Raw genomic sequence first — 14899 nt, 5'->3', positions numbered from 1 at the left:
TGACCAATAAAGACTCATTATCATTAAGCACTTGGCTATCACAGAGAGTGAACCCTGCAATTACACCTCATTTTCACTCTGCTTGTATTGCAATGTATTCTGTCAATCACTACCTATAGCTCACAAGCTCATGAAAGAGTGCTTTGTTCACAAACTGAGCTCCAGCTTCACTACTGCAGAATGTTACAGCAACATTAATACTGCTGCTGCTGACCCTTTCAGTCTGTCACCCTCATGTTCTCTTTTTCCATTAATCGTGAATAAGATCCCAAGCTACTTAAACTCCTCTGAGTCAATGTCTCTCCCCTCACTTGAAAGGAGCATCCCCCTCTTTTCTGGGAGTGAACCATTCTCTCATGGTGCCAAAAGAACATCATCATCATCATTATCGCAGGGATGTTACTTCTAGCCCCCCATATTGGGCACCTCTCCAATCTTGGCTGGATCTAGATATCCTGTTCGTGAGAACCACAAACAGGAATAGAGACAAGACACATTATTTACAGAGACTGACACCCAACTTAAATAATTTTGACTTAATGCCAAGAGGCTGAGGAAATTCCGCTATAAGTGGTACAAACCATCTGGTCCCCAACCTTATTCAGTATCTTCAACATCTCCTGCCAAATCTCATCCCTCTTGCAGCTTTGCCTTGCCACTATGAAAGATTATAAATGCCATACTGTAGTAACCTCAGCCACAGAGATGGACTCCCATGACTAGGTTTTCCCTTCTGCCACAGCTAGTCTGGTTCTCCTGTATTTCTCATTTGAATGAGGAGAGACCTGCATGAGTATTATTCAGAAAGCCTCCTTTTGTAACTTGACCACTGGTGTCCACTAGTGCATCCTGGGGTTACCACTAGGAAAGCTTTCTGGCTAGATTCTTGTAGCTGCCTCTACGATGGAGGACTTGAACATGGTCTATTCAGACTCAATAAGCATCAGTTATCAATCTTTCAGTAAAGTTGTGTGTAAGACAAAGCAAACAAATATTTTCTGCCAGTTGTTTTGGAAATGCTGTCCTAATCACCAGATGTTTGTCTGCTGATACTGAAAGGCCTGGCTCCAGGGGTAACCGTGTAGCTCCCAGTAACTCTTAACCAAGACAGGGTACTTGTTGTCTTTTTTGTACCTTTCAAGGGGTCATTAGCATTGTTGTATGACCTCTCAGATCTGTTCACCAAGCGTGAATGTACTGGGAGCTTTAAGCTCCTGATGACATGGTCATGAGGTTCACCGAAGTAGACAAGGTCTTGATCCACGACGGGGAGAACAACGCTTTAATGTAGCTTTATAAACTTTAATTTAATGGATGTATCAAACAAGAATTTCATAATAATCCACATTACAGTAGGACAGAATATTCACCGCTGCATTATCTCAACATGCAACAGCACCAGTGGATGCTAAATGAGCCATGTTCTCTTTGTATATAGTGCAATACACATCATAACATACATCTTAACATACTTGCTTGAATCACTGAAAAGAGAAGATAACAGTCCATGAGATACCTAATGCACTTCACTAACAGTCATATCTTGGCAAAAAAAACATCAGACATAATAATAACACAGAATATTACTGGAAATAACATACAGCAATCAACTGTAATATTGACCTTCATGGTGAGCTTATATAGTAGTAATAACATGCTGATGCAAGTTCAAGACACTTTATCTTATATACATTAGATCTGTAGACATGAATAGTGTATCACTTCCAGAAATCATTAAGTATGGAGAAGTCTCAAATGCTGCGTTTAGCGTATGAATAAAACACTTACAGTGGTTTTCAATAGACTGTATAAAAAAAATGTCACAATACAAGAACAGTGATATATGATATGGTGCGTTGCAGTTTTTGAAACCAGAAAATTCATGCTACATATGCAGTCTAAGAATGATGACAAAAATGGTCAGTAACTGTTAATTCGGGTTAATGCCAACAGTCTTTAGCCTACTAGATAGCAGCAATAGACTTCCCCTGCCAAAGCTAATTGACAGTATAGAAATCTTTAACAGTTTGACAGCCATAATATGTGAATCGGTTACAACCTTAAATAAGCTTAGAGTCAAGATCCCAAAGGATCAGAATTTTTTTCTTCATCAAATCTTGAAGCGTTTACAGCAATACATGTAATATACAAGTGACACTGGTAATTAGATGCAGCTTAAGAATACTGGAATATGTAAGCTTGTTCCACCTGGGGATGGAGGTGGACCAGCTCTAATGATGACTCAGACAGTTCCTGAGGTAAGAATGACGGTGTCTAGATAAAACCTCACCCTGACCTTAACAAGGCTGTAGTCGGAGCACCTCCACCTAAGGAACATCATGAGCTCTAGCTAATTCCTTCTATTGTTTTTTTGGGTCAGTGCTTCTCTGACCTTGCAGCTTATCTGATGTTTCTCGCACCGTGGAAGAGATCCACTGAGCATTAACATCATGGACTAAGTTTTAAAACACAGCTGGTTTTATCCAATCCTTTATTGTGGCACTCCAGCTTGAAGCCTTGTTTCCTTATTTGGTCAAAGCATACGGCCTATGTACATACCTTTAATGAGTCGAGTGGGTTTTGTGGCCTTAGATAAGTGCCATAGTAGCCTATTATACCATATTTCAACCAACCAATTGGTTCACATTGCAGTCCAAATACAACACAGCACCCTGGAAAGAGATGGAGGGGTGGGCCACTAGAAAATGGCCTCCTTGTGGAAAAGGTTTACTTTGAGGTATTGAGTCCAGTCCAGGCTTGCCTTTTCAAGACAGCAGATTCATGGCAAACCATCTAAGCAGAATGTCAAGCAGGTGTCCAGCACCGCAGAGAAAAGGCTGAACAGAACGGAGAACAGCATCCTGGTTGACTCCTTAAGACAGAGAGCAATGGGTCCTGTGCGGTTGCCATGACTGAGCAGAGTGCTCTTTTTCGAGTGAACTATGTGGCTTCTTCTCAGCAGCATTGCAACAAACTAGTATAATATGCATGTTTGTATCCCCCTGCCCCAAATAAACAATGTATTTTAATTGTCTGTTTGTTTGCAGTGCCAGTCTTGTTCCCTGCTACTTTCACAAGACAGTGTGGGGCTCCATGTTTTTTCTTGTCTTCCTCATGTAAAATACTTGCAGCTTGTGGAGTCAATGAAACAATCGACGGTGCATTTAAGATGTCCATAAGATCTGTACATGAAAAAGAAAAGACATTATATTCATCTTTCCAGCAAGACTAAATTAGTGGCATTAGCATTAATCAGATTACAGAATGCATGGGCTGGATCTTACCCAGGCAGATAAGAGTTGCAGGTTTGATATCCAAAGTCTTTTCCATCACACTCCTCAGCTCCGTCATACCGATAGCTATCACCGCAATATGCGTGTCTGCACTCTGAGACACGCAGGCACAGTTTAATAAGCAAGTCACACAGGAGGACAGATGAGTTCCAGTCGAAGGAGAAATGCATTAGAATCGATACTTACTGACACAGCCGTCTGTGACAACCTTGTTTCCATCATCACACTCCTCTCCATTCTCCACCTGCACAGTGCCATCCCCGCAGAAACCGTCCTGATCTGGCGCATGCTCCGTTGACTGAAATGGTGTTAGCTACAATGAAAGAATAGTTTGATGATTAAGCATTAAAATGCTCTATTAAGATATTCCCCAAGTTTAAACTCAAGTGCACAATGGACGAGTATATTCAAAATGTGATACACTTTGTATTGCTTAAACAACTAGATACCTGAATTGGCAACCATCCATCAGCGTCCTTGAAATATAGAGTCCTCTGATCTTTCCGGAAAGCCAGTGCATTATCAGTGTGGAGACGGTCGAGTTCTTGTTCATTCTTCACCACAAAAATCTGCAACACAACCATTAAAACCAACACGCTATGGATATGCTGTATCTTTTGGAAGGCTCCTGACAATCCCTGGTTCTTGAAGTGTTTTGATCCTTTTAGCGGTCAGACTGCAGAGATAACTGAATACTCTGTTCTCTGAGGATGCTTGGAAAAATATACCCTCATTCGGTGGGTTCAGTCTGGCTGATGTCTGTGAATGCATTATGAGAGAAGAGACAACGCATTGCTTATTGACGTGTACAGACGGAAAGCCATCGTACCCAACATATAATCAGTGTTGTCAAGAAACACCCTCACGTGACAATACCTCTGACCTTTCAAATGAATATCTGAATTGAGGGTTTACACTCCATTTGAAAGAAATCAAGATTTTTTTTCAAAACAGTTTTCTTAGTTAAGTTGTTTACTTTTGTAAGCAACCAAAGGAATCATGTGCCTTAGCTTTATGTAAACACACATGAGCGAAACCTTTCCATGATTATCCTTTATATGAGAGAAAAAGCTGTGCTTACTTTCACTGCGATTATTTCCTAAATGTTATGTTTAAGCTTTGGAAGTGGACTTTGGCAGCCCGATATTATATTCTTACTTGTTTACTGAAAGACTCTTCTGGTTTCAGTACTAAGTGTATGAATGTGACTGGTTACAAATTTGGCAACATTTTATTTAAACAGTTTTACTGTCGTATATAGATGGTTTTAAAACCTACTAATGTACAGTGGGCACACAAACTCACAGAGCACTTTATTAGGAACATTATACTAATACTGAATATACCTCCACCAGCCTGGACTATTGACACAAGGCAGGTTGGTTCATGGATTCATGCAGAAATCAGGATTCAGCAGACCAGGCTACGTTTTTTGCAGGCTTCACCTGGCTCATCTGCCTCAGGTTTTGGCATGTTGTGCATTCTGAGATGCTTTCCTGCTCACCACAATTGTGATTGGGATTTTTATGCACAACAGTCTCTAGAGTTTACAAAGAATGGTGAAAATAAAATAAAAAAAATAAATAATAAAAACCCACCAAAAAAAACATCCAGTGAGCAGCAAGTCTGCGGGAATAAACACCTCATTGCTGAGAGGGGTCACAGGGGAATGGCCAGATTGGTTTGAGCTGGCAAAAATGCTATGTTAACTCAAATAATCACTGCTTACAACCATGAAAAGCATCTCAGAATGCAGAACACGTTGAGTTCCACCCTCCAAGAACAGATATCTGAGGCTACAGTGGACACGGGCTCTGAAACTGGACAGTTGGAAAAACATCGCCTGATCTTTTCCAAACTGTCCTGTTTCTCTTAACTGGATTTACTGAGGCTCTTTGACCTGTATCTGCAAGATTCTATGTATTGCACTGTTGCCATGTGATTGGCTAAATTCTCACCAGGAGTTCAGACGGAGGGTGTTGTGACAACCAGCCTAAATTTTTAGGTAGTCACAGCCAGACACAAAATGGATGAGAACCACAGGAGTAAGAAGAGTAAGGAACTTTATCAGGTTGAAAATAGATGGTAAGAGACATTGTATTTTAACCAGTATTTTGAAAAAGTCAATGGTGAGGTAACTGGTGATGGTTGAGGAGATTCACCCCATATACTATGTAAAGCGCTTTGAGTGTCTAGAAAAGCACTATATAAATGTAAATGTAACTAACTAACTAACTAACTAACTAACTATCTGATCATAAACTACGACTAACCGTGAGACCATGACATCATAACAGCCCTAGTTGACAAAAATGCAGGGACAGAATTTCTTTTCTATGAAAATGCTTTGGTTGTGTTCACATGATTCTGTACTTGTGCTTAGTTTCTTTATATTCCCTTTTTCCTGTCAGACCATCAAATACCACAAACAAAAAGCAGTTTTACAGGCGAACACTACACAAGACCACATCGTGTAAAAGGGCGAAACAAGGTAGAGCCTAATTATTAACCTTACTAATTATACTGTAGATATATGTAATGTAATGTTTCAAGATTTACACTTACTTTACATCAGGACTTAGAACCCATGTGTTCAATGGGGGATTTGTAATACAACATTAAGTGATTGTAATTTGGAAAAGTCAATGGTTCTATAAGCAAAATATAGTAACGACTTACCACTAATTATTACCAGCAATTATTAAATTCGTAATAGGCCTAATCATGGTATTCATGAGATATCGTAAACTAAAAACCACTAGCTTACCGCTGGCACCCTGGGATAGCTGCTCCTGGAGTTCTGGTCAAATGAGCTAGAAGGGTTGTTCATATTCACAAGAGAGTTACAGCCACAATGGCCTGGGTTACCTGGTTGCCCTTTTTCCCCTTTTGGCCCCACCACGTACAGCCCTAGAAACGAGAAGGACATTAAATCTGAGCATTGACACAAATAGTCTCTGTGTTTAGCTGAATTTCCCAAATAGGACAACTCACCACTTCCAAGAATGTCATTCTTAAGCGTTTATTAATGCAATCAGAGAACGTCCATAAGTATATGCACATTAGGCATGTCACCACCCTGTGCTGTCTGTAATATGCAAAGTAATGGATAAGGTGTGTATGAGGTGTGTAATTTCAGGAAAATAATCAATGACCACGAGGTGTGATGCAGCCAGACACAAAGTGCACATTCATTAACTGCACCTCCCAGAGTGTTTTATTCCTCTCAAACTACAGCAATTTGCCCACAGTTACAATATTTTATTTATTACCGAATGATATACCATATCCTTTCATGGTTACATTAATGTTTGAAAATGTCCAGAAAACACGTTCGTTCCTGTTATCACTTACAATAGATCAGCTGTTCCCTCATTAGCCTCTCATTTGTTCTCTCTCTTGAAGCGAATACAAAGAAAAAGTGCAAATTTGAAACCATAAAGTGCAAAGTCCAGTGTCCTGAAGACTTTCGCCACAGCAGAAAACATAAATAGAGCTTTCTTTCTTTCTCCAGCTTACTAAAAGGAGCATTGCATGTTTTCTTACATACACGCACTGAGTAGTTTATTAGGAACACTATACTAATACTGGGTAGGGCCTCACTTTGCTCTTGAAACAGCCTCAATTCTTCGTGGCATGGATTCCACAAGATGTTGGAAACATTCTGGAGATTATGGTCCATGTTGACATGATTGTATCACGTAATTCCTGCAGATTGTTCAGGTTCACTTTCATGCTGTGAATCTCCCGTTCTGCCTCATCCCAAAGGAGTTCTACTGGATTTAGATCCGGTGACTGGGAAGGCCACTGAAGAACACTGAACTCATTGTCATGCTCATGAAACCAGTTTGAGATGACTTTTGCTTTGTGACATGGCACATTATCAGACTGTTAGTAGCCATTAGAAGATGGTAAATTGTGGCCATGAAGCGATGCACATGGTCAGCAACAATACTCAAACAGGTTGTGGCATTCAAGCAATGATTGATTGGTATTAACAGGCCCAAAGTGTGCCGAGAAAACATTCCCCACACCATTACACCACCTCCGCCAGCCTGGACTGTTTACACAAGGCAGGTTGGATCCATGGATTCATGCTGATTGTGCCAAATTCTGACCCTACAATATGTGTGTGCAGAAGTGTTAATGCAAGTAGCCCTTCAGCTCTAATTTAAATAAGTATTTCACCTGCATGACATCATGTAAGGTTATAGAAAATTAGTCAGTTTGAGAATTCAACAGCACTGTGGTATAAATTTTCTTATCGTCTTTCACAGAGGGTAATTACTTGCTTTTAATTTGTAGAGAAGTTTAAACAAGGTGTCACATTAATGAAGGGGTTACATAATGTTTGTATATCTGTGAGGAACTTGGCCTCTCTCTCAGTCAGTTTAAAGACATGATGTCATGCCTCTGGACTCGAACATTGCAGATCAGGTTGCTCAGGGGCTAAAAGGATCCCTTGGTGTCGCTGATTTAAATGTACCCCTAGTTCTTTCGACCCTTTAGCCCTGGGATTTGTGTCACTATGCAGTTATTTAGAGGCTCAAATGCAAAAGTCAGTCCTAACTAAGAAAGCAAAACACCAGGGTCTAGTTTTTATTTCCATGGCTTCAAGTACTTGAGACAAAATCTTCAGTTATATGCATGAAAGTTATTCCACCTTCCTTTAGTAAGTATACATTTCCATTTCCAGTCAGCTCAGAATCGGAGATCTTGTGTGTTTAACCTAAACACTTACCTGAAGCAGGCAGACCAGGAGGACCTGGATGACCAGGGGGTCCCTGAGGGCCTGCTGGTCCCATTAGTCCTGTGAGACCAGTGTCTCCCTTTGGACCCTAATTCAGAAATCAAATAAATCAAAGATTTTAATTCACATATAGATGATGATGATCCAAACTGTGTTTTTAGAACAAGACAGCTGCTGGTGTTATCGGTATCCCGGGGAATTACTCACCTGTTTGCCTCTTTTTCCTGGTTGCCCAGTGGGTCCTCTGCTTCCTGGGATGCCAGACTCTCCTTTCGGGCCCATTTCACCCTGATCAAAGATCACATAAACGTATTTCCCAATGTTTCCTAACGGGTATTTAGTGGGTACGCAGATTAGAAATCATTTTCTCACCTTCTGGCCAAGCATTCCCGGCAGACCCATTGTGCCCTGAAACACAGCACAGTGCACTGTTGGACACCAGAAATCTACATCATCAGATTTCACAGCTAAAAGAACAACACAAATCTCACCTTCTGACCCTTTTGGCCAGCTTCACCGCGGTCGCCCCGTGAGCCCTATAAAAAGTTGACAGTGAAAAAAATGCTAAAGCAATCACAGTCCAAGATTTGGTGCAGTCCGTCAATAACTCTTACATTTAAAAAAAGAGAGAAAAAATGACTATGACAGAGCGCATGCAAAGGCACAGACATATGTGTTGGAGAAGAAATATACCTTTTCTCCTTTGTATCCAGGCAATCCCTGCATCACAGAAAATAAAAATGTATGGAAAAGCAATTACATTTGCTAGTACTATATAATGAATGATCAGTTATTTTCACAATTCCATTTAGTGTTTGTCTAGGATTAATTAAGTTTCATAAAAACACAAGTAGCACTTAGAAAGATGTTTTCAGTTCTAGGCAACCTTGGGTCCTATTGGTCCTCGTGCTCCAGGCAAGCCCATCAGCCCAGAGTCACCTTTCTCCCCCTGGGAAAACACATCATTTTATATTGCACCACTGCCACCATGCAGATGATGTGTAACTTCACAATGCTATTCCATTATAAGTGCTGCTTTCCATTTCATCATACAAGAGCCAGCTCACCTTGGGCCCACTCTGTCCTGGCCATCCATTTGGTCCCGGTCGCCCTGGTAGGCCTGGGGAGCCAGTGCGCCCCTGCAATAATGCAAAACATGTCACACACCAGCTCCTGACCGAGAGCTTAATGACATACATTAAGATAAAGCATCCTAATATTAAAGCACATCCTAAGCCAAGTGCACAGGGTGGATATTTCCATCCATCCATCCATTTTCTATAGCGCTTATCCTACACAGGGTTGTGGGAGAGTCTGGAACTTATCCCAGGGCACAAGGTGGGGAACACCCTGGACGGGGTGGCAACCCATTGCAGGGCACAATCGTACACATTTACACATCAGCCTACAACACATGTATTTGGGCTGCGGGAGGAAGCTGGAGTACCTGGAGGAATTCCCAGAGGCACGGGGAGAACATTCAAGTTCCATGCACACAGGGTGGAGGCGAGGTTTGAATAACCAACCACGGCGGTGTGAAGCAAACATGCTAACCACTAAGCAACCAACCACTGAAGCTTTAGTGGTTGATTCACTAATCACCTGAAGTGTCCTCTTTTTGTGTCATATATCAGAATTCGTTTAAGAGACATCACAGTAAAAACAATGTGAGGATGGCAAGTCTCCTGAGTCTTTCTGAAAGGCGGAGTGATATTGGACATGAGAGAGAGAGAGAGAGAGAGAGAGAGAGAGAGAGAGAGAGAGCAAGCTAGCTAGAAAGCCCATCACACTGCTGATTTTAATTAAATGATGTGCAGGGAACAGGAGACAAGGCTTGTTGGTGGGCAAATGATTTATGGTAGCTTCAGCACTAAGCTAAATTACACTGCAAGCTACCTCCATCAGTTTCACCCTCCCCTTTCCCCTCTCACAACCGCACATCGATGCTCAGCCTTAAAACCTCCCAGGAAACTACACCTGCCCACCAGTGGAATTGTGGGAAGAGAGCCACTGGGACATTCCATTAAGGGCAGGCTCTAATTAAGGTGACCACCAATGGCTGTGGTTATTGTTAGGCATGCAAACACTTGTTTGTATTACTATACTGACTATACTGAGGACCTTCCATTGATATAATAATTAATGCTATGTCTACACCAAACCTTAACTCTAACCTTAACCTCAGTAACCGAAGGGAAATATGTTGCCTCTTTTATATATATATATATATATATATATATATATATATATATATATATATATAATTAAAAGATGCTGTTTTTGAATTTTAAAAAAGCCATTTTTTCAAGATCAGCCATATATTCCCACAAGGTCTATCTGTCATATTCGTATCTTAGGTCCCCATTAAGATATAAAAACATGCCTCTTAGTAGTGCTGTAGTGGTGTTTCTGGACTCTGTGTCCTGCATATCTTTGTCAAGGTTGCATTTAACTGGAATTGCATTAGGCATATTATGTGTGGCTGCAGTGTGAAGCATGGCTGGGAACAGGGCCAGTAATGTATTGTTTGTGTTTGTGTGTGTGTGTGTGTGTGTGTGTTAGGGGGCGCAGAGATTTTTCTTCTTACCCAAATGCATTTAGGAGAGAAAATTTAATGGATTATGCAATGATACAATGTCCTACCTTTTGTCCGGGTCTCCCAATTTCTCCCTGGCAACATGGAGGAGAGGAAAAATAAGAGATACAGTACAATGTGCAGGATAATCACCATGTCCTTGTTGCATGTTATACAAGTTTGGTTTCACTACGAATCATTTTAAAGCTTACACAACATGGAAATGGTCCCACTTTGCAGTGAAACTGAATCCACACAAAGTCAGTGCATGTGATTTGTATATAAAAACAAACACAACGTGCAGAAATGGAGCTGTATTTATGAAATACTTAATAATATAGTATTAGTTAAGGTTAATGTGGCTGACAAGTACGGAAGTCTATCTAATAGATTTCAGTCATCACACACTCACCTGAAGGGACATCAGCTGACTCAATAACACCATATAATTGTGCATAAACAATTTAATAAGATAGCAAGCTTTATGTATTTGTCAGCTATATCAGCCCTGTAGCAGGGTTTTTTTTGTGTGTGTGTGCGTGTGTGCAAAACTACGTATTAATCTCTGATACCAAACAAGTCTTGGCTAATCATTTAAGGACAATTTGCATAAATGTAATTGTGGGATGAACATTTGCATCAGTCAGGTTGTGGTACAGTGTATTTTGCTTTACCGTGTGTGTGAGCGTGCACGTGTGTCTGTTGAGTACCTTTTCTCCTTTTGGTCCCTTTGGTCCTGGTAATCCAGGAGGACCCTGTGTATAGTATTACAATTTTAATTTCACATCATAAAACTTTCAGAACTGAGATCCTACAGTCATGACAAATGAAATCATCAGTGATACAGGATGTCTTCTTTTTTAAGGGTGTGTAAAGAAAAGTTGCCAGCCACTTGGCACTCATCAGAAGCCAAGAAATACCTGATATATATCACATATCACACAGACAAGCAGCCGCTTTATTTAGGATATGGCAGAGTGGGACTCGGGGCAGTATGCTGAGCAGTGTCTCGTTTCTAAGAAAGGATGCGTGGTGCAGAGACAGTCAGTGGAAAAAGCCTATTTCCGTCCACTCTAAATGTAGAGCGTTAATGTGTTGCCATGTAGTGAGGGGGTGGGATTTGTGGTGGTGGCGGCGATGGGGAGGACCTGGCGCATCCTTCTCACTGCAGAAAGCGGACTACAGGAAGTCACACGGGTCTTATATGCTGAGAAGGGTTAGCACCATTGCATTAATAAAACTGGAAGAAACAGCTGGGCAGGGTGCAAAACCTTAAAGGAGCACTTTGTGCAAAATTCAAAACTGTATATGAGTGATTTTCCCAATAATCTCACCAAGCCATCAAATTGCATGAGCACTAGTTCCAGTTAATCCAGCCTGGAGAATCTGGGAGTCTTGGGAATCTGGATTTTTGGTGCAATACGTCTTTAAAGGCACCAACTCCCTGGTACTCATATAAACAATACTCCCTCTAAACAGGAAGCGATTATAATTATGTAAAACCAGGTGTTGGTTGGTATGAACCAGGGTTGTCCAATCTTATCGGGAAGGGCCGGTGTGTGTGCAGATTTTCATCCCATCCAAGCAGAAGCCACACCTGAGTCTACTGAAAGCCAAGCTTAACTCATTAAGTGGGTGTGGCTCCTGCGTGACTGGAATGAAAACCTGCACCCACACTGACGCTTTGCGAATAAGATTGGACACCCCTGGTGTGAACTATGGAATCAAATTCCTATAGAGACATTTAGTGTGGGATTCAAGCTCCAGATACTTGTCAAAACCCCAAATAATTTGTTTTTAAATCAGGTGGATATTGCTGATGTCTGCTTTGGAGTCTCCCAGTGTTGGTGGACGTAGAAGTTGTACCTGAGGTCCTGCCGGTCCGGCTGGTCCGGGTGCTCCCACCCGGCAGGTGACTGGTGACTTCTTATCCACTCCCTCTGTATTCCCATCTCTCCATACATTGCCATGATCACTCTGGAAGATGAAACACAGGAAGCACAACTTCATCGCCGGCTCAGGCTACAGACCTGCGATAATATTAGTATCTTTGCAATATGATCTGGTTTTGGAACACACTCCAACTTTATTATTGACTTGTCTTTTTTTTATATAAATATATATTCTACTTACAAGTCAACAAGTTTGAATGAAAAATATACACACAAGGTAAGTCTAGCAGCCTAATGATTTTAGAACCATGATGCGATCCATCTGCTGATCTGTATCAACACCTCGTTTTTACGCTCAGATAAGACAAGCATCTGAGGGGACCACAGGATTCATGGAACCACTCCAAGGACAAATCACCCCGGCTGCTGCAGGAGTCACATGACTTACCCAAGGCTTGTGCCACAGCGACGAGGGTGGGGGCAACAACGGGGGTGGAGGCGGAGTCAATAAACAGCACGGGTTAAATTTCTTCCTGGGTTCCAGATCTGTGGTTGGGGAACAGGAAGAACATGTCAACAAACCGGCAGCATAAGAATACAACAAGCAGTGTTCGGGTATGGAGTATGGCAGCCGGCCCTGAGATTGTCAGGCATACAGATAACTGCCCAGAGAGAAACGATAGCTTTTCTAACAAATGGTGGCTTTACTTTGATTTTTTTTCCAATAAGGATTTGTTGCAAATGGTCAGTTAATTTGTGACAATGCAACAGATGCATTCACACAACACTACAATACAACACGTACTCAAACGAATATAGATTTACTCTCCGTCTAAATGCTGAAAACGAATCCCCAATGCTGCATTGGTAATTATTCTTTTCAGTTGTTGGAGAATTCTCACATATTAAAATGCTCTCAGTGCTGTTTTTCTTGCAGGTAGATGAATTACATATTCAGTGATTCATACTATCCACATATAATCTGTAAATATTCTGTTTTTGTGGTACAACATGCAAATGTATATAGATATTTATAATCATCACGCAATTAAACTGGATAAAAATAAGGGACACAGTCAAACAGTCTTTGAAATAGAATAAGCGTACCATTATGTCCTCCTCATGTATTCTTATGCATTAATCAGCTGAAAGAGTAATTATCATCATTAGCACAGAGCACCTCGACAAAACACATAAACAAGGATAATATGCAGTGGGTTGAAATGAGAAATGTTTTCTTTTTACTGTAGACGTAGTAAGTGTTTTGACTACATCTGCAATAAAAAAGAAAACATCTCTCGATATAGCTCACTGCATATAAATATACAATAATAATCCTTGCTTTGATGAAACCTGTGCATTTCTGGTGTACACAAGTGGCTGTAAAATGGAAAAGTACAAGACAGATAACGTAAATGTTCCATAATGATAGACCTTTAGATGCATCAAACCAAGGAATAGAAGAATAACTGCAAAAGCTGCAAGCTCCAGGTTCTGAACAGACATTAAAATCATCCTCCCAAGCACAAATCAATCTTGAGTGGTCGTACCTGCTGGAAAGGAGAAAATGTTGTCCATGAAGGAGTGTGACGAAGCATAATGAAGGAGGAGAGGTAAATACAGTCCGAGTGTGAAAAGAAACATGCTGCTTGACTGCAGAGAGCTCTGTACCTCCAACGACTCTGGCTACTGAACTGAGGCTTCACACCACTACACTCCCCCCTCTATCTATCTCTCTCTCTGACACACACACACACACGTCCCTGCCTTCTTCACTATCCACAAGCCTTTGGGAAAAGGGAATGCCAACCCATGCCATGGTTAAAATCACTCCTTTGCATTGGCCCTGTGCTAAATATATAGTGGTCAGCTGCCCTTTGTAACCAATATTAGCTTCTTACTACTGGCACTGCCTTTGTTTTCCCCTGCTGCACATTGAATATAAAGCGACATGCTGCGTTGACATTGAGGTGAGTATGTGTCATATGTATCGCATCCCCATATATATTTTAAGCACACACATAATAAGCAGACGTGCCGACAGGTCACGTCTGGAGTAAATCATGACCTTACATGCGATATAACATGGAGCACAGTTGTCTATAATTATGCATATGTATAATTGAACCTTTATCTATATAACCACACCTTTATGTATTGTGAAAGAAAATATGAAAATTCACAGCCTATGAAGAAGATTTTTCTTTTTACAAAGAGCAAAATTTGTCACTTATCAGAACATCTTGTCTCTTAATCATCATTTACACAGACTGTATCAACCAGTGCGGTAGAAACCTACTGGCCTTTCTTCCCCCTCAGAAATAATGGCATGCTTAAGCCCTGCCGTGGAGATAAAACATGCTTAATGCAATTCACTACAGGTGCCAGT

The 14899-nt window shown here is 41.0% G+C and overlaps 1 protein-coding gene across 1 annotated transcript; it reads right to left on the bottom strand.

Moving 5' to 3' along the window:
• Nucleotides 1–1267: 1267 nt before the first annotated feature.
• Nucleotides 1268–14775, bottom strand: colq (collagen-like tail subunit (single strand of homotrimer) of asymmetric acetylcholinesterase). The gene is made up of 17 exons (XM_017471442.3): nt 14061–14775; nt 12959–13056; nt 12485–12595; nt 11329–11373; nt 10687–10713; nt 9111–9182; nt 8930–8992; nt 8737–8763; nt 8535–8579; nt 8416–8451; nt 8251–8331; nt 8035–8131; nt 6061–6203; nt 3743–3862; nt 3480–3606; nt 3285–3387; nt 1268–3182 (listed from the first exon to the last, which is right to left on the bottom strand). Exons 1-17 carry the CDS (start codon nt 14152–14154, stop codon nt 3113–3115), a joined length of 1359 nt encoding a protein of 452 aa, XP_017326931.2. The 5' UTR covers nt 14155–14775; the 3' UTR covers nt 1268–3112.
• Between the last annotated feature and the right edge of the window lie 124 nt (nt 14776–14899).

The sequence above is a fragment of the Ictalurus punctatus genome, chromosome 1 (genome assembly GCF_001660625.3).
Source record: "Ictalurus punctatus breed USDA103 chromosome 1, Coco_2.0, whole genome shotgun sequence".
Classification (NCBI taxonomy): domain Eukaryota; kingdom Metazoa; phylum Chordata; class Actinopteri; order Siluriformes; family Ictaluridae; genus Ictalurus; species Ictalurus punctatus.
This window is presented reverse-complemented; position numbering and strand designations above follow the sequence as displayed.